The sequence below is a fragment of the Crinia signifera genome, chromosome 7 (assembly GCF_055691185.1).
Source record: "Crinia signifera chromosome 7, ASM5569118v1, whole genome shotgun sequence".
Lineage (NCBI taxonomy): Eukaryota > Metazoa > Chordata > Amphibia > Anura > Myobatrachidae > Crinia > Crinia signifera.
Window position 1 is genome coordinate 59,912,774 of NC_139223.1, and position 25,597 is coordinate 59,938,370.

Here is a 25,597-nt window from a genome sequence, read left to right on the forward strand (position 1 = left end):
TTAAGCATCAAACAGGCATTCCCGCAAGTGGCTGTTATATCCAGGGTCAGAACATCCAGCAAATACTCTCTAGGTGGAGGAATTCCTGGAGAGTATTTGCTGAACGTTCTGACCCTGGATATACACAGCCTCTCACAGGGAAACCCCTGTTTGATACTTAACATTCATCTGTTTTAGTCTATAACCAGATTGTGGACCATATAAAAGAATGAGAGTCCTGCATATATATCTTTGGTTTTTACTGTATGTTTAATTAATAAAAAGGGTGTTTACACCATTGGGAGCATTTCCTTTTTTACATACATAATTCCGTGGAGGAAAATTTTGGAGGAGTGAAAGTCGGACGTGGGAGCCACTGGTGGGGACACCGTAACTGACGTTATTATGCTATGTGAGAAATATTTTTTTCTTTGAGTGTCTTCATGAGTGGATTTTCCTGAGTGGATTAACATTCAACCATTATTTCAGGGCATGGGGAGCACGTGGAGATATCTTTTTGTATGCACGTGTTTCGCAGCTGCACAAAAAGACCATCCGCTCTTCATAAATGACGACATAAACGTTCATATTGTCACAGTGCTGTTTTGTTTTTACTATAAAATTGTTTCCAAATACATGGTTCAGGTTGGTGTGACACAAATGTACATACAAATAGGTGAACACCAGCGACAGGGACTTGTTGATACAGGACATGAAGACAGGGCAGAGCTGGGAATTTTGTACAGTCTCTGAAGGCACTGCTGTCTGGAAGTCGAATACACTTCCATGTGTGTCTATGGCACAGAGCTCTCCCTCCCACGCTACGCAGAACAGGAATATTAAACGTATCAAACACCCAGATATAAAGATGCTATGTAATTAAAGAGGAGGATTGTGTTTTTAAAACTAGATTGAGAAGGTGTAGGACAGTGTCGCCTCCCTGGATCCTCTTAACCAAATGTGGCACCACAGTTGGGGCATCTCCGTTGCCTCAGAGCCAGGCAGAACAGGATTCCAATCGGGAAGAAGAAGATGGCACAGAAAATACCCAGACAGGTGAAGGCATCCTCTAGAACCCCAACTCTGGCACAAAAAAAGAATAACAAAACACAATATTAAGCTTCAAAAGTAAAAACAACATCTCCATACACAAGATAACTATGGGGTTAGGAGGTGAGTAAAACAGCAAACAATCTACAATGGCCTATACATCCGCTATGCTGGCAGTGATCACGCCCCCTGCAGGAGATGCAATCATGTGTGCAAACCATATTTGCACTTTCATGTCACTCAAAGCAAGGCTCTGGCACAGAAGTGATGCAACACAAAGGAGCATAGTGTGGAGCACAGGTATCAGCAAGATGTATTGGACAGATTTATTATTAAGTACTTCAATTTTTCTACTAGGTTACTTATAAAAACCCCTTATTGACAACTATTACTATAATAGCATACTTGTGTTCATAATTATACAAGGGTGAGACAAAATTATCCACATTCCATTTATATCAAAACATGTCAGCCACGTCTTAGCAATGCTTTCCATACTAGGTCGCTGTCTCCACGGTTACTGATGTGCAGGACAAAAAAAATGGCTGCCCTACTTGTGATTCTCATGAAAGTAAAGTAGTGTGCAGTGAATATTTTTGTGTGGTCTGAGGGTGTGCCTGGTGCAGATATTTATCGAAGACTTTGTGATAAAGCACATTCTACATACTGTGCACAAAGAAGTGTGTATACATGGACAGAGAAGTTCTAAGAAGGTCACACAAGTGTCAGCCATGAAGAAGGAGCCAGATACAAACAGCTACCCTTACGGTCAATACACTCCAAAAACTTTGTTTTGAGATGTCAAAGCATCCTCCCTATAGTCCTGATATCGACCCCATTGGACTATCACCTGTTTGGTCCCCTGGCAGAAGCCATGAGAGGATGAAGATTCACATCTGTTGAAGAGGTGCAGACAGTGGTGCAATTGTGACTAACAGCTCAGCCTAAAACTTTTTTTAATGAAGGAATATGAAAGCTTGTTGACAGAGGGGCAAAATGTATTGAAATCAGAGAGATTATGTCCTTATGTACAAATATAATGAATTTCGTATCTACAGCCCCATATGTATTTATTATGTGTGAAGTGGGAAGCTAGAAAGTGTAGCTGGCAGACCTCAGGCTCCGAACATTCTGCTGTATTACAACATGATTAGATATAAGTGCTGCAAATGTTTATACACAACAGTCTCTGCATGTGATCTGCATTCTATAACAGTCACATGATAAAAAAGGGAACCAAATCTCTTATGTCTCAAGCATTTCACTTTATCGTACAGAGACAGATTGGATTCATCTCATTTGCTGCCGGGTTGTGTCAGACAGGGCTGAAACTAGGATTCTCACCCGCAAGGCAGTAATTTGTCTTTGCTCCATCTCCCCCCACCACCCTTCCCCACCTGCATGCACATATGGGTAACACACCCAGCCCCCCTAGTTGCAGCCATGGTCACAGGTACAGTGTGTTTCATTGTTCTACATTATGTTCTTTGTTGACTGTTGGTAAATTGAAAACATGTAATTTGCAGCCATGTTTCAGCAAGAGACTCACAATGGCCATGCAATGTAGGTATCTTGCAGCCTTTTCCAATTAAATAATGGCATGAAGTTGGATGTCAACCATCAATCAATATTTGGAAAGAGGAGATGTAAAAGGTGCCCATACATAATACAATTATTGTATACAATATTTCATCTCATTGCATTGGTTTTGCAATGCAATGAGATCTAGAACAAATATCTGCAGCGTATACTTTTTGAGTTGTGATGAGATGTGTGACAGAAGCGCATCTCATCGCACCGTGTATGGGGACCTTTAGGCAAATTCATACTGTAGTGATACATCATATCAAAAACATGCCCACCTCACTAATAAAGGGCAGGGTGCTAAACTGACCACTAGGCTCTATTCAACTCAATAATACCCCTTTCACACAGAAAACTAAAATTACCGGGTGAAGCAGTTCTACCTGGTAATTTTGTGAATTTACCGGGGTCGAGGACCGGGGTTGACCCCATCACGCAGAAGAAATACCGCTGTTATTCAGCAAAATTACTAACTCCGGTAATCTTCTTTGTGAAGGGGTTTAGGCTGCTTCTGGCAAAATGTCCCGGAATTTAAAATGCTGGGCAGGGATTTTCAGATATTTCTGTCTGAAAGTGGTATAAGAAATACAAGTGTTTTTGCCTTGTATTCTTTCTATTGTGTACTGCGCTACAGAAGCTACAGCTGAAAAAGATTCTTGACAGTGTATGTCAGGTATGTCCAAACTATGGCCCTCCAGCTGTTGTGAAACTATACATCCCAGCATGCCTTGCCATATTTTTAGCATTTCCTAATAGCAAAACTGTGGCAAGGCATGATGGGACTTGTGGTTTCACAACAACTGGAGGGCCATAGTTTGGACATGCCTGGTGTATATGAATCAGGTGAGGAAAATAAAAGTGTATGGGTGGGGGCAATGCATGTAGTTTGCCTCTTTAAGACAGGAACAAAAACAAACCACAACACTACAAATGCACAAATAAAATACCTGCAAGCCGGGCACCCCCCAACCACTACCACAGAAGTCACTGCTGCTGGCTGTTGGATAATCGTGTATGTGCTTGGGTAGTTCGTCTGTGGTGATGGCATGTATCCTGAAATGAAAAATATATATATTAATACATCTTAATTTAATAGGTTGATTACATGAAGATAGAAGCAGGAGTATAAGTAGTGATAAGCTCACTAGACAATGTACCTGTAACAAGACAGAACCACTCACCCTCCCATTGGAAGCCAGCCAGTCATGATCAGTAATAGGCTTTCAGAATCACTGCTGCTAGTATGGCGACACTAGAAGCAGAGCTGGGGACCACACATATACTGCCGTGTGATGCGGTAAGGAATAAGGACTGGAGGTGGGTCCCTATAGTATTTTGTTGACAGTTTCCATAGTGACTGATCTCCTGTCTAATTTGACAAGTGATGGCAGGTCCTATTCAATTGTTGTGGGGTACACGCTGATTGTGCCCAGATAGACCATTTGTAACAACATACAATGGTTAAACCCGCCCAATGTTCTTGGGCATGACGCGTGAAGTGATATTTGCGCACTTCACGCATCCAGATTATCAAAACCGGTGGCATTCACTGTTACTGTAAGCATACAATTAAGTAAGGTCCCGGCAAAAGGGCAATCAGAACCCGTATGTTTTGGGTAGAACATGACCTATATCAGGCTGGCAATAACCACTATTGGCAGCGTTGGCACAACGCAGCAATGGGTAAACATCAGGCCATCACCTGACTACATTCCACATGTCAGGTGATAATGACCTTCCCTAAAACTTCAGGACCTCTCTGGCTTAACATCTTTCATATTGTTAATCTGCATGAACTTTTTGTTTTGTCTTTCATTGTCCTTTAAACTTGGGAAAATCCTACTTCTTAGTCTACAAAGAGTATTTCATTGCCAGAGCACGAGTTGTTTTTCTAGTTACAAGATAACGGCTTGTCCATCAACCATTCCCCTCAGCTAACCCCTCCCTCCTGGCAGTCTATATGCCGATAGGCCTGACAATGCTGTAGCCTGTCACATGACCAGCTTATCTAATTTTACATGAAGTAAATGAGTCTGTTCAAGGCATTCATTATTCCACATCCACACAGACATCAGCTGCCCTGAAGCGTGGACAGGACTGATAAAGCATGTGAGAAAGGCCACAGTGGTCTCTCAGCGGAGACAGAAGCTGGCTGTGCAGTACATCTCCTTTCTGGGGGAAGAGCCAATATTTGAGAAGCCATGTACTGCTGTAAGCACTTCCACGTATCAGTCCGGGAACACACTTAGGAAGTTAAATATTAACATTGCTAACATTTTGCTCGCAATGGTGTTAAAAAAGGTCTGAAAAATGTAATAAGAAACATTTAGTCATTTGCTATTTAATCTGGATACCCTATTAATGAACTTAATAAAAGGATGCACTAGTTATTTCCATTTCACTACAGTCATAATCCCAGAGCACACAATGTCTAGCATACACACAATGCAATCTTCAGGAAGATGACACAACATATCCCTGTCCAGTAATTTTCGCTCCTGTACACACTATGCAATCATTGTGTACAGAAGGAGAGTGACAAATGCCAAAGTCCAACATATCATGTGGTCCTGCGTACACGTAACACAATGTACGGAGCACCTTCCCATCTGGCGTGCAGAACATCAGATGGGGCGATGCGATGAACAGCGCGTGTAAAGGATAGATTGGGTACACACACACGCTGTACGATAGTCATACAGATTGGTCGACGTTACTAAGATTACAAAATAGATGGCGTAGTGGGCCTGATTCAGGCTGTGTGGCTAAAGACGTCACATGACAGTCTGCAGCCACCGGTTGGCAGGGTGAGGGCGATGGTGGCCTCTGTGTGGGTTGGGATCGTTTGGTCTACAGCATGTTGGTCTACAAGCATTAGGTCGACATGGGTCAAGATCGACAGGTCAATAGGTCGACACAAGCATTAGGTCGACAGTCAAAAGGTCAACATGGGTTTTTCACTGTTTGACCCGAATGTCGACACAGTTTCCAGTGCACCGCATTCACTCGCTGGGCTTGGCACACTATATTATTCTCCCACCACGCCCTAGTGGATGCTAGGGCATGAAATACCACCTGTCAGCCCAAAAAAAAACAGTTAAAAACTCCTTTTGACTGTCGATCTAATGCTTGTGACGATCTAATGACCTGTAGTCCTAGAACCATGTCGACCAACATGCTGTAGACCCTATGACCATATCCCCTCTGTGTTGGAGGGAGTGCCAAGGCGTGCAGTCTTCCAAAAGAGATTTCCTGGCCTCAACAACAGAACGGTGATGGCTGGCCTGCGTAACCTCAGGGTTACTAGGCTGGCGTTGCATAATGATATGATGGTGTGCCCCTGGATATGGCAGGGACCACAGATGATTGAAGGAGGCAGCTATTTGTCCCAGACACCTCCTGCTACAGTGCCATATGTAAGCACTGCTGCTACATTCAAAGAAGCAGCAGCTATGCTAGATCCAGCCAAACCTGCATCAGTCCTATTGTGTATCCACCTTAAGACACACATTCAGAAAGTGAAAGTTCTAGTGCAGGCCTGTGAATAAAACGCCGCCACCCCTTGTTATTCTGCATTGCAGACCGTCCTCATTTCCTGTGGATTTTCTGTTTTTATAGAAAACTTCCCACTTTGACTGGCATTTGATGGAAGGAACCTGTAAGACAACTGCATGCCAAGAGATGGTTTATTCCATGTTCAGAAGACTGATGTTTTTCAGATTGTTTAGTTAACCTCAAGAAAAGATGATGTCATCCATCCATTTACAATCTGCATTAAGTAGTATTTTTCCATCAGTATTACATATAGCAAAATACTTCACCAAATAGCTTTATGCTGGGTACACACCAGAACAATTGGAGCTAAATTACCCCAATTTTGTCTCATCTTACAACCAATTGTATGTAAATAGAGCAGAATTGTGCAGGTCTTCAATGCAACTCCGATCCGCTGCGTGTCCCCGTCGGATGTTGGGTCACTTTGGAGATTTTACCTACTGCACTAGAGATTAGTCATCTACATTGGATTGGTTGCAGATAGTGTACCCCCATCCATTGTGCGACCATCGTACGATATCAAGGAAATCGTTTCACAATCATGGTTGTTCTGGTGTGTAGCCAACATAAGTCCTCAGGACCCCACACAGTGCATGGTTTGCAAGTCCCCTCACAGAATCACAAGTGAAATAATTAGCTACAGCTGTGGATCTTTTAAAATGTGTCAATGAGTAATGAGTGCACCTGCCTGGTGACCTGGAAAACATGAACTGTGTGGGGTCCTGAGAACAGAGTTTGAGAATTCCTGCTTTAGATAAACAAAAATAGCTAGAAGAGCCCTGATATAGGTTATAAGCTAAAGGACGTGGTTCTCGACCTCAGTCCGCAGATCCCCCTACCCCCCCCCACCCCCCCCCCACCATGTGCCAGTGAATAATAAGTGCACCTGCCGGGTGAGCTGGAAAACATGCACTGTTGGGGGGTCCTGGTGACCGAGGTTGAGAACCACTGCTATAGGACCTATAGTGGCCTATTTACTGGGTTCTAGACCAGTGGTTCCCAAACTGTGCGCCTAGGCTCCCTGGGGTGCCTCGGGACACTTGCAGGGGTGCCTCGGGTTGGTTGTCCAGGACCAATTCAAATAATAATAATTTATGATCAAATATTTCTGGACAAAACCAGAGCTGGTGGCTGCCAATCATAAAATGTGTACAATCAGAACCAAATCCTGCCCTTTACCGTAAAACTGAACCTAAGAAGCACATATAAACACAATCTACTTAATTTGATATATATTTTGGGGGGCCTAGGGGTGCCTTGGAAAAATTCTGATACTCTAGGGCAGTGGTTCCCAACCCTGGTCCTCAAGTACCCCCAACAGTGCACGTTTTCCAGATCACCCAGCAGGTGCACTCATTATTCAGACACCTTTTAAAAGATCCACAGGTGGAGCTAATTATGTCACTTGTGTGGAGACCTGGAAAACGTGCACTGTTGGGGGTACTTGAGGACCAGGGTTGGGAACCACTGCTCTAGGGTGCCGTGATTACAAGAAGATTTGGGAACCCCTGTTCTAGACAATTACAGAAGAGAAAAGAAAGTTAAATTAGAAGCGGCTTCTAGGATATCCGACAACCCCTTTTTTTCCCGTTTAGAATGTATTGGAAGAAAATGTATAGTTTTGTAAGAGGACAAGAACCCTCCTGTGGGGTTGCAACATGATTTCAGGCCAGTACTCTGCTAAACATGACCTGTCTATCACATGATAATTATGCAGCAGGAATTCCCAGAGGAAGGCAAAGTCCACATGACAAATGATCAAAATCAGGAAACCACAGGGGTTTTGTTTTAAATTAGAGCTAAAAAATGACTAATAGGAGCTAGCGGAGTTTGTACAGTTAGGTGGAGTCCTTTACACACAGAAGAAGCGGTGGCCACTTTGGGACAACAATAAAGGCTTCCTAATCCAAGCTAATGGAAACGGATGCTGTAACAGAATTCAGTGGTTACGCAGTGGTTCCCAAGTTAAGTAAATCGTGTTAATACAGATCTCATCCTAAAGCTGGGTACGTGCCTAGAGATTTATCTGCCCAATCTATCTGGTGGGAATAACAATCTGGTAACCCATGGGAGCAAAATAAAAATAAGAAAAAAACTGTCCATTTGCCCCAAAACATTCCGGATACGTTTGTGAAATCAAACAGATTCAACCAATTTGTCTGATTGACCAATATCTGCATTCCATCATTCCAGAGCCATTTGCTCCCATACATTAGCTGATTTTTGCTCCATTCAGACAAAATGGACATCTAAATCTTTAGGTGTGTACCCAGCATTAGTGTCAGTTATGTGGTAATGGACAGCATCCAATTCTGTTTGTCCACATGGTCAGGAATAATTTGAATTGGTCAAGGACCACCAATACAGGGCACCACGGCACACAGTGTGGAAACCACTGGACCGTTAGTTGCATGAAGACAGGAAGCATCCCATTTTTGAGACACACAATGGACCCATTGGTTTTCAGGCATCACCTGATCGCCGTATCAAGCACTGGCAGGTCACATGTCAGACACTGGGCCTTATTTTGGTTCATTCTTTCTGACAAAATCCTTCTTAGATGGACAAAACCATGTACACTGCAGGGGGGGGGGGCAGATGTAACATGTGCAGAGAGAATTAGATTTGGGTGAGTAATTTTGTTTCTATGCAGGAAAAATACTGACTGCTTTATTTTTACACTGCAATATAGATCTCACTTTGAAGTAAAACCCCACCCAAATCTAATTCTCTCTGCACATGTTACATCTGCCCCACCTGCAGTGCACATGGTTTTGCCCATCTAAGAAGGATTTTGTCAGAAAGAATGAACCAAAATAAGGCCCACTATTACACTTTGAGTACTTTCTTGTCAACCTCTGTTCCACTGCAGCTGTTGTGAAACTAACATTCCAGCAAGTCTTGCCACAGTTTTAGCATCTAACAGCAAACCTGTGCCAGGGCATGCTGCAACTTGTAGTTCGCAACAGCTGAATAGCCACAGGTTGGGTGAAAAAAAAGCTAAGAAACAGCTGGAGAGGGAAGCGGTTGTATATCCATACCAATGGTTTGTCACTAATGTAACAGACCATTGGATCACTGCCACAGCTCCAGATCTAAGACCGATAGTCCTGTGTTGAAATGCAAATAACACGTAGCCAGCGTGCATTGATTTACCAGAAATAGTTCTTAATAAAATCAAATGATTGTCTAAAAACTATAATAAGAGAAGATGGGAAAGGGATGCATACAGCTGCACATGGTGACCACATACAGTAGTCCAGCATCACAGATATTCCTGCGCACCTCAATAGGTGTCAGTTGCTACTAGTTGCAGGCAACCAGAATTACCCTAAAATATATAAAAAGGCCAATTCAGTTAGAGGTAAAGGCATATAAATGCAGCAGACCATGCCATCCCTCAGACACTCTCAGCCCAGACTCACAGATTTTTGTACACACCACTATTCGACAGCAATTGACAAGTCCAGCAAAGGGCAGAACATAGCAACAAATCACTGTTGGGTAACATCACCCCTAATTGAATTGGCATGAAAATATAGATGACCATCAAATAAATATATATATATATATATATATATATATATATATATATATATATATATATATATTACAGCCTGTGAGCAGCAGCCCGGGCTGCTGTGTGCAGGGTACCCACCGGTGCCAGTGGGGTAAGGGTATGCAGGAGGCTGATACACGGTCTGAGCTGCAGTCTGGGGGGCTCCCGGCATAGTTCCATAGTTCTGCGGCGGCTGCCCGTACTCGTACCCCCCCGGAGCCGCCGGAGAGTAGGCTGGGGGTCTGTCCTGCAGTAGGGGCTTGCTGTCCATGCTGGCTCCCGGTGAGAGCGGCGGAGGAGACGCTGGGTGCAGCAGGCAGGTGAGCACAGGTTGGCAGGAACCTGGCTCCCGGGTTATCCCGCTGTCAGCAGCTCCCAGAGGCACACACTAGCACTCACACTCCCTCTTCCTAATGTGCGGGGACTGGAGTGAGTGAGCGCAGCAACGCCAGTCACAAGACTCGGATCATGTGATCGTCCCTTGCTGCTGCGTGACTCTGCCTGGCCGGCAGCAGGAAGCGCCTCTTAAAGGGACAGTCAAATCGGCGGCAGTGGCACCTGATGCTGCTGCTGGCTGGGGGGACCCTCTATAGAGTGACAGGAGCCTGGCATCAGGGTGCTATAAGGTGGCATTATATACACAGGGACTGGAGGGACTCTATGCAGAATATTATCTTCCATTTACTACTGTGCAGTATTAATGCTGCAGTGCTGGATGGTGATTTCAATTTGTTATATAACCTGTGTAGGTTAATGCAGAGTGTATGAATAAAGGCTGGAGGTTTGAATAGTAATGTTATACATGGTGTAGATACAGGTTTGGATCTCTTCCCCTACCCAATGGGGTAGGGTTGCCACCTCATGCATCGTCGATTCCTGGAGACCAATGGAAAACCATGGAGTGAGATTACCAACTCCCTCACTAAAAATCTGGCAAAACCACCATCAACAAGAAATTGGAAGAAGGCGCACAATATGCCACACAACAAAATAACTACTACACATTATGCCATAATGCCTAGTACACATTGCCATAATGCCTAGTACACATTATAGCACACACTTTAATCCCTATTACATATTATACCACACGTCGTATTGCCCATTACATTTTATACCACAAACCATAATGTCTATAACATATTATGCAACATAAGTACCGCTTACATACATGCTTGGGTACTCTTTACTTAGAAGGGCGCCCACGATTTTGATCGTGGGCATCGTTAGTAAAAAATCTCGGGCATTGAATGCACTAAAAAATCGGGTGCGATCAACCGACGAGATGCCCGAGATTTCCCATAGGGAACAATGTTAAATGTCTCAATTGACCCAATTTTCCTGTTCAATGCCTCAATTGACCCGATTTTTCCATAGGAAACAATGTTAAATGGGCCACAGAGGCCAAATAGGCACCCTGAAGTGTATAATGGCCACCCGAATTGTTAACGCCACCCCACGATCAACGTCAACCCGATGCGCGGCGAGCGCAGCGAGCCCGCGCGGGGCGGCGGTACGCGTCCTACGACCTTTTCATACCCCTACTATCCACGTCGGCGTGGAGTTGAGAATAGAAAGTGTGGCGAGCGCAGCGAGCCACCGAGCCCGAAGCGTGGCGAGCGCAGCGAGCCCCGCGAGGGTTCGCGGACAGCTGTGAAGCCCGCGAGGGGACGCGGATACCTGTGAAGGTATCCGCGTCCCCTCGCGGGGCTCGCTGCGCTCGCCACGCTTCGGGCTCGGTGGCTCGCTGCGCTCGCCACACTTTCTATTCTCAACTCCACGCCGACGTGGATAGTGGGGGTATGAAAAGGTCGTAGGACGCGTACCGCCGCCGCTCGCCACGCTTCGGGTTGACGTTGATCGTGGGGTGGCGTTAACAATTCAGGTGGCCATTATTCACTTCAGGGTGCCTATTTGGCCTCTGTGGCCCATTTAACATTGTTTCCTATGGAAAAATTGGGTCAATTGAGGCATTGAACAGGAAAATCGGGTCAATTGAGACATTTAACATTGTTCCCTATGGGAAATCTCGGGCATCTCGTCTGTCGCATCGCACCTGATTTTTTAGTGCATTCAATGCCCGAGATGGCCGAGATGGGCGCCCTTCTAAGTAAAGAGTACCCATGCTTGTTGCCAGGGGTTGCATGTTCATCGCCAGAGGTTTCTTACTCTATGCCAGGGGTTTCATGCTTGTTGCTGTGGGGATTACATGCTCATTGCCCAGGGGGATTCCATACTTGTTGCCCAGGGGGGGTTCCATACTTTTTGCCCAGGGGGATTACATACTTGTTACCAGTACTATTTTTCTGGAAAAATAGGTGCAGGAACTCCAGGTCTGGGGTTGGATCAATTAAATAAAAAATAATATATATAATAAAGAGAGGGAGGGAGAGATAGATGTGTATATAGCATTTAGAAACAAAGGCACTCACATGTGACTTTAAAATAAAACTTATCTTATGGAAAGTACATTTGTAGTTCCTGATGATGTCATATGTAATTAGAGGTTCAGGAACTGAGTTCCTGCTGAAAAATAGCACTGCTTGTTACCCAGTGGGGATCCCATACTTGTTGCCCAGGGTGATTACATACTTGTTGCCCAGGGGGAGTTTAAATGCTCATTGCCAAGGGGATTATATGCCCACTGCCATGGGGGATTACATGCTTCCTACCCTCTTTAAATGCTGCAATTTGCAGCATCTATAGAGGGAAGGCATATGTAGAGGGGTGCTTTGAGCTTACCTATAGAAAAGCTATTCTATAGTGCCACATCCTAACCACACAACTGCACTGCTCCTGAGTCCTGGCTTCTGCCTAGCAGCTGGCTCACACTCAGTCAGCTACTGGACCGCTACTTCCGCCCCACCTCTATGCTCTAGTACAGTGCTTCCACCTGTCACTTCTGCCCTCACCCTCACTACTCTGGGCAGTACCATTCTGTCCCGGGGGCAACCAACCTAAGCTTGTCTGCAGCAGGCCGGGCAGTGTGTCAGTGGCAGTGCGTGAGGCTATCCAGGCTTTTCCAGTCACCTGGATTCTGGGACAATCCTCCTGGAGGGTTGCCACCAAATCAGGGAGAATCCCAGAGAGGTGAGTAATACACAGCGGGGCACCACGGTGTAAGCACATGTGCTAGTCGCCCTGGGTCGTATGTTTTAGAAAATTAACTTACATCTGACCGTATAGGAGTCCCAAAGCAGTAGAGTAGTTTGCCCCACAGACACCTATCTATCATCGGTACAGCAGAGCTCCTGGGGGCTAAGGGCCCCAAGGCTGCCCAGACCAGCGGTGTTGTAATGGGTTGTTGGAAGCCCTCCATGTAGGTGCACTCAGTGCACCTAGCTCTGATGTTTTGTCTCCTACCCTCCCATAAGGGGGAGAGGCTGACTACCCGGCGGCCCCCTCCACCCACGCATATAAAAATAAACGAGACGACACGTCCATTGGACCAAATTGTCACAGATTTTATTAACTTAACAACACTTTAACCATAACATACCATGATGTGTCGCAGGGGAAGGTAAGGATTGGTGAGCAAGGTTCTACCTAATGGGTGGGGCATGTCCGCACCTTGCGCATACCACCGTAACTTGGCGCACTGCCCATGCGGCCCAACCGTCCAAAGCTGGAGCCAGGCGTGCTGCCTGATGAATAATATATACTTGGCCATCTGACATCCCCTTACATAGCATTGCATACCATGTCTTACTTACCTCTTTCCCCACGCTGCTTAACAGGCCTGTGAAAACCTGCACATAATAACAATATACACGGCCCACGCTGTCACATGTAACATTCTAAAACTTTGATACCTTCGATTGCAATTATATATATATATATATATATATATATATATATATATATATATTTGGTCGCCGGGTGACTACGTGGTCAGACACTTCATAACATTATGGCTACTCAGCATGCTTTTTGCACACTGGTATATCTACAGTGGGGCCCACACATTGCACACCCTGAACCCATTTAATCACCTCTCCATCAGTCCGGCACTGTCTGTGCAGCTGTAAAAATCAGTTAGGAAATGGCTGCCACTTCTGACGATTTGCACATGCACAAGAGAGGTGTGACTAGAAGACACATTGTGGGCACCATATTCTCAGAGAACTGTGCATTCGCAGTAGACTCCAGGAAAATTGCAGTCTACTGCAGTGTTGGAGAGGTGTATGGGTCATAGGGTCGACTCTATGATGGTCAACATACATTAGTGCTTAGGTCAACATATGAAATAGGTCAACAGGCCTAAGGTCGAAAGGTCGACAATGGGACAATGCAGAGAAACATGCAAGGTTACCTACTGTATCATACACCCAGATGAGCCCATATTTTTCATAACATTTTGGGCTATCTACCAGACCCGCCATGTTAATCCGGGCACATCATTTTTTTACTTTACAGGCTGCATATTCTGCAAGCATGCATGGGACCTGGATGATTGACTGGCAAGCCACGTTTGGTATAGAGAGTTTGACATGGCTGGTTTATGAGACAATACAGTATATATACAGTGCATATGAAGAGAGCAGTGTTCCACTATATGGCGCTGATGTTTGCAAACCTAACCACCCAATGCTGCACTACTCTTCTCGAGGCTATGGGCCTTATTCTGCTTGGTACGGTGGGACCGTATACGGGCGGATCATTTTTTTTTTCATCTGCGCATTCGTAGTTTTCGCTATGCGCATGTGCGGCGACCTCACACCGCTCACGGACGGGTCTCTCCGTGTGAAAACACCTGTCCGCAAGAGTACGGTCATTGTGGGCGTTTTTATGGGAGCAGCCGGAATAATGAGGAAAACTGGGCGAAAACATGGGCGTACACGGGGGTGTGCACCAAAAATGTACGGTGCTACAATCGCTCGATCAGCGAAAGCATCGTGCATTTTGGCCCAAAAACAGGCGGACGCCAAAGATAGCTCCAGACCACCCCTAGAGACGCCTGGGTCTGCTAATTAACGCTGATTACTACACCTGAATGTAATAAGCAATGCTGCAGCCTATTAAGTGAAAACCATGATTTCACTACCTGCAAGCCACACACAGCCCTCAAACACATAGGAAGCATATCTTTCTACACTTCTCTACATGTAAAGGTTGGTTTAATTTTAGGTAAGATTCATTCTAAGACCTGCTTATATATGTCAAGGTAGTTAGTTTATAACCATCTACACCCATTCAGAAAGTGTTTTTGTATACTTTAAAAAGCAGGACACTCAATTCACAGAAGTCGACATGTGTCAACTTTTTCACTGTAACACCAACATACCTTTATTTAAAAGTAAAACCAATGTGGGGACACATAGATAGTGATTAAAATGCAACATTAGAACATAATAAATATACATGAAATGAGGGTTAAAATGTTGTTTTATTAGGGTGTTTATTAAGGTAGACAATTGAGTTAATAGAAAACAATTATTGATAACAGTTAGAATAATTAATTAAAAGTCTTAATTATAATTGAAAGGGAAGATTTGCAGTGCCATATATGTGAAGGGTATGCCACCCTGCACGGACGTACGCTCACACACCCGTCCGTGCACTGTGGCGTACGCTCAGATATACGGAAGATGTCGGTGTGAAAACGGACGAGACCCTTCCTTATACGGTGGCGTACGCTCTGTTGTACGCCAGTTAATGGTGTCTAAGAGGAGACCCGTCCGTATACAGTGGCGTATGCTCAAGTGTACGCCACTCCCCATTGTCGGTGTTTGTGACAGTCCGTATGCGGCTGTTCTGTGGGCGGACTTACGCTCACCGCGAGCGTATGGGAAACGTACGGTGAAACGGACCATTTGTCCGTTTCACCGACCTAACCAGAATAAGGCCCTATACCTCAAAGAAACAGCCTGAAATTTCAATAGTGAAAGAGGGGGGATGTGAGTAGAGATTTCTGCACAAAGGCTTTACAAATTGGGAATAAACATCAATTGTGAATAGGGATATAGGATATGAACAATACTTCCCTTCTATGGGTATCTTCACCCTCGGCGGGTCACCAAATGTTAAAACATGAAAGAGATATGAAGAATATAATCATGTAATACGTTCAAAACACAAATTTATTGTAAAAACACACTTATATGAGAATAATTACCCATAAAATATGGGAAAATAGCATCAATAAAAAGGAGGTAATTCCAATAAAAATAAGATGGGGACTTTTACCAGAACGGTGAGAAAGAAAAGCCTCAGTATAAACACTGTGATGTTTTCGGTCTCCAAGTAATGCTGCTTTCCCACTGCAGACCCGTTTTAAGTTACATGTAATCTTAAACGGTATTTAGCATTCCCACTGCAGCAGATTACAGTTTTAACCCCTTCCTGACAGAGCCAGTTTTTGCGTTCCTGACAGAGCCCTTTTTTTCAAATCTGACATGTATCACTTAAGTGGGGATAACTTTTTTTTGCTTTTACTTATCCCAGTGATTTTGAGATTGTTTTTTCGTGACACATTGTACTTCAAATTAGTGGTAAATTTGGGTCGATACAGTCTGTGTTTTTTTGTGAAAAATACCAAAATGTCGTGAAAAAATGGAAAATTTTGCAATTTGCAAAATGTTAAATTTTCTGCTTGTGAGACAAATAATCATACCACTCAAAATAGTTAATAACTAGCATAGACCATATGTCTACTTTATGTTTCCATCATTATTTCAACTTCCTTTTAATTTTTTGGGACACTAGGAGGCTTACAATATGAATAGCAAATTCTCAAATTTTCAAGAAAATTTCAAACACTGATTTTTTTAGGGACCAGTTCAGTTCTGATGTGACTTTGAGGGACTTGTATGTGAGACACCCCCATAAATGATACCATTTCAAAAACTGCACCCCTCACAGTATTCAAAACAGCATTTTGGAAGTTTGTTAACCCTTTAGGTGTTTCACAGGAATTAAAACAAAGTGTAGGTGAAATTTCTAAATTTCATTTTTTTTGCAGATTTGCAATTTTAATACATTTTTCTAAGGAACACAGTACATTTTACTAGAGAAATGTGACTAAAAATTGATTCCCCCAATTCTTTTGTTTTCATAAATATCCTATATGTGGCCCTAGTGTGCACGTTGACCAAACCACAGGCTTCCTAATAGAAGGAGCACCTACTTGATTTTGGAGCCTCCTTTTTATGAGATTATTTTTTAGGCACCATGTAGGTTTCTAGGCACCATAAGATGCTAAAATTTAGGAACCCCCCACAAGTGACCCCATTTTGCAAACTACACCCCTCAGGGAATTCATCTAGGGGTATAGTGTACATTTCAAACCCCCAGGGGTTTCACCAATTGTGGTACAACTGGGCAGTGAAAATGAAAAATTAAATTTTTTACACAAAAATGCAGTTCTGGCTCAAAATTTTTCATTTTCAGAAGGTATGAAGGAGAAAAAGTAACCCCAAAATCTGTGCCCCAATTTCTCCCGAGTACGGCAATGCCTCACATGTGACCAAAAAATACCATTTGGGTGCATGGCAGGACTCAGAAAGGAAGGAGTGATTTTTGGATTTTGCAGCTCAGATTCTGGTGGAATGTTGGTGGGTGCTATGTTGCATTAGCAAGACCCCCCAAGCACCAATACAGTGGAACCCCCCCACAAGTGACCCCATTTTGCAAACTACACCCCTCAGGGAATTCATCTAGGGGTATAGTGTACATTTCAAACCCCCAGGGGTTTCACCAATTTTGATACAACTGGGCAGTGAAAATGAAAAATTACATTTTTTTACACAAAAATGCAGTTCTGGCTCAAAATTTTTCATTTTCACAAGGAATGAAGGAGACAAAGCACCCCAAAATATGTGCCCCAATTTCTCCCGAGTATGGCAATGCCTCATATGTGACCAAAAAATACCAGTTGGGTGCATGGCAAGACTCAGAAGGGAAGGAGTGATTTTTGGTGGTGGAATGTTGGTGGGTGCTATATCGCATTAGCAAGACCCCCAAAGCACCAATACAGTGGAACCCCCCCACAAGTGACCCCATTTTGCAAACTACACCCCTCAGGGAATTCATCTAGGGGTATAGTGTACATTTCAAACCCCCAGGGGTTTCACCAATTTTGATACAACTGGGCAGTGAAAATGAAAAATTACATTTTTTTACACAAAAATGCAGTTCTGGCTCAAAGTTTTTCATTTTCAGAAGGTATGAAGGAGAAAAAGCACCCCAAAATCTGTGCCCCAATTTCTCCCGAGTACGGCAATGCCTCACATGTGACCAAAAAATACCATTTGGGCGCATGGCAGGACTCAGAAGGGAAGGAGTGATTTTTGGATTTTGCAGCTCAGATTCTGGTGGAATTTTGGTGGGTGCTATGTCGCATTAGCAAGACCCCCCAAGCACCAATACAGTGGAACCCCCCCACAAGTGACCCCATTTTGCAAACTACACCCCTCAGGGAATTCATCTAGGGGTATAGTGTACATTTCAAACCCCCAGGGGTTTCACCAATTTTGATACAACTGGGCTGTGCAAATGCAAAATAACATTTTTTACACAAAAATGCAGTTCTGGCTCAAAATTTTTCATTTTCACAAGGAATGAAGGAGACAAAGCACCCCAAAATCTGTGCCCCAATTTCTCCCGAGTACGGCAATGCCTCACATGTGACCAAAAAATACCATTTGGGTGCATGGCAGGACTCAGAAAGGAAGGAGTGATTTTTGGATTTTGCAGCTCAGATTCTGGTGGAATGTTGGTGGGTGCTATGTTGCATTAGCAAGACCCCCCAAGCACCAATACAGTGGAACCCCCCCACAAGTGACCCCATTTTGCAAACTACACCCCTCAGGGAATTCATCTAGGGGTATAGTGTACATTTCAAACCCCCAGGGGTTTCACCAATTTTGATACAACTGGGCAGTGAAAATGAAAAATTACATTTTTTTACACAAAAATGCAGTTCTGGCTCAAAATTTTTCATTTTTACAAGGAATGAAGGAGACAAAGCACCCCAAAATCTGTGCCCCAATTTCTCCCGAGTATGGCAATGCCTCATATGTGACCAAAAAATACCAGTTGGGTGCATGGCAGGACTCAGAAGGGAAGGAGTGATTTTTGGTGGTGGAATGTTGGTGGGTGCTATGTCGCATTAGCAAGACCCCCCAAGCACCAATACAGTGGAACCCCCCCACAAGTGACCCCATTTTGCAAACTACACCCCTCAGGGAATTCATCTAGGGGTATAGTGTACATTTTAAACCCCCAGGGGTTTCACCAATTTTGATACAACTGGGCTGTGCAAATGCAAAATTACATTTTTTACACAAAAATGCAGTTCTGGCTCAAAATTTTTCATTTTCACAAGGAATGAAGGAGACAAAGCACCCCAAAATCTGTGCCCCAATTTCTCCCGAGTACGGCAATGCCTCACATGTGACCAAAAAATACCATTTGGGTGCATGGCAGGACTCAGAAAGGAAGGAGTGATTTTTGGATTTTGCAGCTCAGATTCTGGTGGAATGTTGGTGGGTGCTATGTTGCATTAGCAAGACCCCCCAAGCACCAATACAGTGGAACCCCCCCACAAGTGACCCCATTTTGCAAACTACACCCCTCAGGGAATTCATCTAGGGGTATAGTGTACATTTCAAACCCCCAGGAGTTTCACCAATTTTGATACAACTGGGCAGTGAAAATGAAAAATTACATTTTTTTACACAAAAATGCAGTTCTGGCTCAAAATTTTTCATTTTCAGAAGGTATGAAGGAGAAAAAGCACCCCAAAATCTGTGCCCCAATTTCTCCCGAGTATGGCAATGCCTCATATGTGACCAAAAAATACCAGTTGGGTGCATGGCAGGACTCAGAAGGGAAGGAGTGATTTTTGGTGGTGGAATGTTGGTGGGTGCTATGTCGCATTAGCAAGACCCCCAAAGCACCAATACAGTGGAACCCCCCCACAAGTGACCCCATTTTGCAAACTACACCCCTCAGGGAATTCATCTAGGGGTATAGTGTACATTTCAAACCCCCAGGGGTTTCACCAATTTTGATACAACTGGGCAGTGAAAATGAAAAATTACATTTTTTTACACAAAAATGCAGTTCTGGCTCAAAATTTTTCATTTTCAGAAGGTATGAAGGAGAAAAAGCACCCCAAAATCTGTGCCCCAATTTCTCCCGAGTACGGCAATGCCTCACATGTGACCAAAAAATACCAGTTGGGTGCATGGCAGGACTCAGAAGGGAAGGAGTGATTTTTGGATTTTGCGGCTCAGATTCTGGTGGAATGAATGGTGGGTGCTATGTGGCATTAGCAAGACCCCCGAAGCACGGTGAAATGATGAACCTAAAAATCCATAGATGTGTGGTATATTTTAAAACACTCCTTTATACATAGGCCGGTTTTGTCGGGGCAAGTGTCACACTGGAAAATAGTTTGCTTTCTTATTCCCTTTTTATAGCAAACTTTGCACCTTTTTTGTGTCCTGCCCTTTTTTCCAGTGGAGGGGATTTCATCAGGAAAATGCTGCCCTGGTACAATACGGGGGCCAGTACTAGAAGTACTGGGGCCCTCTGCCTGCTGGTTCCCAAATACTAGGCCCTTTATGACTTCCTCTTGAAAGTGCATAAATGTCCCCCTCTGGCCGGTAGAACGGAATAGCACGTAAGCGTTATACAGTGCCATCTGGATGATATACACGGCCAGCTTCTTGTACCAGATTTTTGTTTTCCGCAGGGCACTGTACGGCTTCAGTACCTGATCTGAAAGATCCACTCCGCCCATGTACCTATTGTAATCCAGGATACAATTAGGTTTGGAGGTGTGGGTACTGGTACCTCGTACAGGGACGGAGGTGGTACTGTCTCCGTGAATTGTTGTCAGTATAAGGACATCCCTCTTGTCCTTATATTTGACCAACAACATATTTTCGGTGCATATTCCCCTGCTTTCACCCCTTCTCATTACTTGGGCAATGTGCGTTTTTGGGAGGCCTCTTTGGTTCTTGCGCACAGTACCGCAAGCTGCTGTACCTCTTGAACCAAGGGCCTTAAACAGGGGGATGCTGGTGTAAAAGTTATCCACATAGAGGTGATAACCTTTATCCAGGAAGGGGTGCACTAAATCCCAGACAATTTTTCCACTAACACCTACGAGGGAGGGGGGGCATTCTGGCGGTTCAATTCTTGAATCCTTCCCTTCATATACCCTAAACCTGTGGGTGTACCCTGAGGTGCTTTCACACAGCTTATACATTTTTATGCCATACCTTGCCCTCTTACTGGGAAGGTACTGGCGGAATTTAACCCTTCCTTTAAAATGTATAAGGGACTCGTCTATGCAAATGAATTTATCTGGGATGTACATCTCTTCAAATTTGGCACTGAAATGATCAATGACCGGCCTGACTTTGAATAGCCGGTCAAAGGTGGGATCATCTCTGGGTGGGCACTGTGCATTATCGTTGTAATGCAAAAATTTAAGGATCGTCTCAAATCGAGCCCGGGGCATGGCCATACGGTAAAATGGGGTGCTGTACAGAACATCTGTACTCCAATATTGCCTAATTTCTGGCTTTTTTACTATGCCCATATGAAACACCAGACCCCAAAACGTCATCATCTCTACTGCATCTACAGGGGTCCACCTAGCAAATGATGACGTGGGGTTTTGAGCAATAAACTGCTGGGCATATAAATTAGTTTGGTCCACAATTAAATTTATAAAATCATCAGAGAAAAATAATTTGAAAAAGTCAATTTCTCTGAGACCTGTGGAATCAAATTGGATTCCTGGCATGGCCAAAAACTCAGGAACCTGGGGCTCAAAATTGTCTGGTGGTGGGGTCCATACGAGATCAATTATTGGGGGGGGGTCTCAGCTGCTCTACGGGGGCGTCTTTGAGGGGGTCCCTCATCACTAGAGGAGGAAGAGGAGCTTAAGACGAAGCCTTCAAATTCCCCGCTTGCATCACTGGCTGTGTCAGAGTCAGAGGCAAGCATGGCATATGCCTCCTCCGCTGAATACATTCTTCTGGATGACTGGGATGACATTTGGGATGACATTTGGGATGACATTTGGGATGACATTTGGGATGCCATTTTTATTTTTGTGTTACTGGTAGTGAAATGTTTCAACACGTGTACAGTGTAGGGGGGGGTACAAACTTTATTTCAACCCGGGGGGTATGTAGTGTGTATGTAGTGCAGAAAAAAAAAAATACTTTATACAAAAAAAAAAAAAATTGAAGGGGTTAAAAAAAAAAAAATTGAAGGGGTTAAAAAAAAAAAATTGAAGGGGTTAAAAAAAAAAAAAAAAAGGTCCTGCGCCAAAAATTGAGCACAGATGTTGGTCAGTTACGTCCGTCACTGAACAGCGCTCAAAGGCAACAGGAATTTGATCAAAAAAAAAAAAAAAAGATCAACCCTGTGCCGAAAAAGCTGATCAGTGATGTACGTCACTGATCAGCGCACAGTGGCCACAGGACACCCACAAAATCACAGTGTGTGTAAAAAAAAAATTAAAAAAAGACCCCACAGCAGCCTCAAAAAAAAAAAAGGTGATCAGTGATGCGACACTGATTACCAGTGAGGGGCAGCAGGTGCACAACCTTTGGTGCAACTGACAGTGCAACTGGCAGCAACTGGCAGGTATATATATATAAAAAAAAAAAAACCTCTGCACCCCCAAAAAGTTGCTGATCACCTCAGATATAGTGATCAGCACAAAAGGCGGGGGCAGCAGACACAAAATTTAGCACTCTCTATCACTCTCTGTCACTATCTCTCTCTATCTCTCTATCTCTCACTATCTATCACTCTATGACACTGCAGCAGCAGCACTGACAGTTATATATATGAAAAATAACCCCTGCACCCCCAAAAAGTTGCTGGGGGTGCACAAAATGGGGGCAGCAGACACAAAATATAGCAGTCTCTATCACTCTCTGTCACTATCTCTCTCTATCTCTCTATCTCTCTATCTCTCACTATCTATCACTCTATAACACTGCAGCAGCAGCACTGACAGGTATATATATATATAAAAAAAAACCTGCGCCCCCAAAAAGTTGCTGATCAGTTAATTTATACTGATCAGCACAAAAGGGGGGGCAGCAGTCAGTTATATAAAAAATATATAGCACAATCTGTCACTATCTCTCTATCTCTCTCTATCTCTCTCTCTCTATCTATAACTATATCACACTGCAGCAGCACAAAATATAGCACTCTCTGACACTATCTCTCTCTATCTCTCTCTATCTATCTCTCTCTATCTAACGCTATTACACTGCAGCAGCACAAGTTCACAACACAGGAAGTCAGTAACAGGATCCAGGAAGCATCCAGCACACTACAAGCAGTAATGAAGCAGTGATCAGGTAAGTATTTTGCTCGGTTCAGGTCAGTATACTGCGGCAGCTAGGCACGGTGACCGCACTGCACGCAATTCCAGACCGGAATGGCGTCTGCAGTGCAGTCACCGTTAGTTTAAATCCCCCTCCTTGGCTGTGATTGGTCCGTCGGTCCGACGAACCAATCACGGCCTTTGGGGGCGGGCGGGGTGAGGTGGGGTGACACCAGTGTCACCCTTACACCCCGCGGTGATTGGTGCTGTACTTTACAGCACCAATCACCTCCGATCGCGTGTCACCGGCGAACGTTATTCGCCGGTGACACAGAAAACGCTGTAATTGGCTGTTCACACTGAACAGCCAATCACAGCGATCGCCGACGGGGGGGCGGCATCGCAGCCCCCCCTGGGCATGCAGGGACATGTCTGCTGTCAGGGACAGCAGACATGTTGAAACTGTCACCGCGTCTATAGACGCGGTGACAGTTACAAGCCATGACGTACATTTACGCCATGTGTCGGGAAGTACTTCCCGACCATGACGTAAATGTACGTCAAATGTCGGGAAGGGGTTAAATGCCATTTAAGTACCATTCCCATTGCAGGTAAAACGTTTTAGCTCTTCAAAACGTTTTTACAACACAAATGAGTGCCTGTGACTTTAATGGGCTTTTCAGGGATAAAAAGGTGCACACCCACAGTTGTTTTCACATAATAAAAGGTGGGGGAGGGGCCAGTGGTGCGTACAAATCCCGCAGCCGTAGACATTTGTGCTATGTGTCGGCTCAATTTAACCCATGGTGGACAGTAATATATATACATTGCTGGCCAGTGCCAGCTATGTATATATTACTGCCTAATAACTAAATCATTGGTGCCCAGTGGTGCCTGCAATATATAGATTGCTGGCATGTGCCAGCAATCTATATATTACTGGCTTATGATTGTCATTGGTGCCCAGTGGTTCCAGAAATATATAGATTGCTGGCATGTGCCAGCAATCTATATATTACTGGCTTAGGTTTGTCATTGGTGCCCAGTGGTTCCAGAAATATATTGATTGCTGGCATGTGCCAGCAATCTATATATTACTGGCTTACAAAATAAAACATTGGTGGCCAGTGCTGCTCCGTGTGGAGCAGGACGGAGGGAGGCGGGGCATGTGGCCGGACCAGCGTCGCTAACGGCATCCAGCCGCAGCAGCAGCCAGCCGGACACAGCGGGGCAGCGTGGACAAGTGAGTATAACAGGAGGGGGGGGGGGGCGGGGGGTGGCAGCGGGGCGTACCGCCGGGCTGAAAGTGGTTAATCTTTCAGCCCGGCAGCGTACACACACGGAGATGATGGCTGAAAAAATCAGCCATCATCTCTACCGTTTAAGATGCATTCCCATTGCCTCTTAAACGGTAGATTACCGTGTAAAACTCTGCTTTGGAAACGGGTTGAAATACCGTTTAACTTTAAACGGTATTTCAACTCTGGCGCTTTCCCACTGCAGCCTTAAACGGTATTTTGCCCTCAAAAATCGGCAATATACCGTTTTAAGGCTGCAGTGGGAAAGGGGCATAACAGTAGTTAGAATCCCTCCTGCACCTGCAACATGTTTCGGATCCTACCTGGATCCTGTATCAAGCAGTGTTCATTTTCCTTAATGGATCTTGGTAGGGGTCACATACAGTATGTGCATACACGACTTGATGTGTTCATACTCTGAACACATAACACCCATATTTTATGGGTACGTTTTCTCATATGTGTTTTTATAATAGATTTGTGTTGAGAACGTATTACACTATTATATTCTTCATATCTCTTTCATGTTTTAACATTTGGTGACCCGCCGAGGGTGAAATACCCAAAGAAGGGAAGTATTGTTTATACCCTATATCCTCATTCACCATTGATGTTTGTCCCCATTCTGTAAACCCTTTGCGTACAAGGGAGACATTTAATAGGATGCAATTTTTTTGCACCATATCGCTGCACATTGCACTTTTTGAAATTGCATTTTTCCCTTGTAAACCTAAAAAGTGCGAAGAGTTGCGATGTGGTGCGATTTTATGACACATAAATGGTCGGTTTTTGCCACCGGTCATGTGCGAGTTTAGGGCCAATCGGAGTGCGAATTACAACACTGCCTCCGCATGACAAATAACCCCCTAACCTATTGGTCCACCTAAGTCCCCTACATTATGCATCACACCCCCTACATAAAGAGGCACAGGCGCCATTTTGACCTTTGAAAGGTGGTAAGGAGCATGGAGAGGAGGTATGTTTGGCAGAGGAAGAGTGGCAGTAAGTGGTGGTGGCAGAGGGCGCAGTGGCCCATTGACAGGCAGTAGCAGCGCCAGAGGAGCCATGGGGAGAGGCAGCCGAGGAATGCTGACACCCAGCACATTCAGAGGGAGAGGCAGCAGTGTGGCAGGCAGCATGGCCACAGCAAGGCCAGGCCCAGCCCCGACCCTGGAGGAGATGCCACAGCAGGAGGAGGTGGAAGACCCTCCCCATCCCATCCACTCACACAGGAACTCTTCACCACTCAGACAGAGGAGGAGG

General features: G+C 44.5%; 1 protein-coding gene across 1 annotated transcript; it reads right to left on the bottom strand.

Annotated features, from left to right (window-relative positions):
- Positions 1-566: 566 nt before the first annotated feature.
- On the bottom strand, positions 567-10,189 carry BRI3 (brain protein I3). The gene is made up of 3 exons (XM_083153167.1): positions 9,827-10,189; positions 3,561-3,666; positions 567-1,062 (listed from the first exon to the last, which is right to left on the bottom strand). Exons 1-3 carry the CDS (start codon positions 9,996-9,998, stop codon positions 930-932), a joined length of 411 nt encoding a protein of 136 aa, XP_083009293.1. The 5' UTR covers positions 9,999-10,189; the 3' UTR covers positions 567-929.
- Between the last annotated feature and the right edge of the window lie 15,408 nt (positions 10,190-25,597).

What these genes read in the sequence shown, in the direction of transcription:
- BRI3 (XM_083153167.1), bottom strand. Translation starts at nt 9,998, where the DNA reads ATGGACAGCAAGCCCCTACTGCAGGACAGACCCCCAGCCTACTCTCCG. An exon ending in CCCTTACCCCACTGGCACCG is followed by an intron (nt 3,667 to 9,826) that starts GTGGGTACCCTG and finishes TTTTCATTTCAG; the next exon opens with GATACATGCCATCACCACAG. An exon ending in GGGGGGTGCCCGGCTTGCAG is followed by an intron (nt 1,063 to 3,560) that starts GTATTTTATTTG and finishes TTTTTGTGCCAG; the next exon opens with AGTTGGGGTTCTAGAGGATG.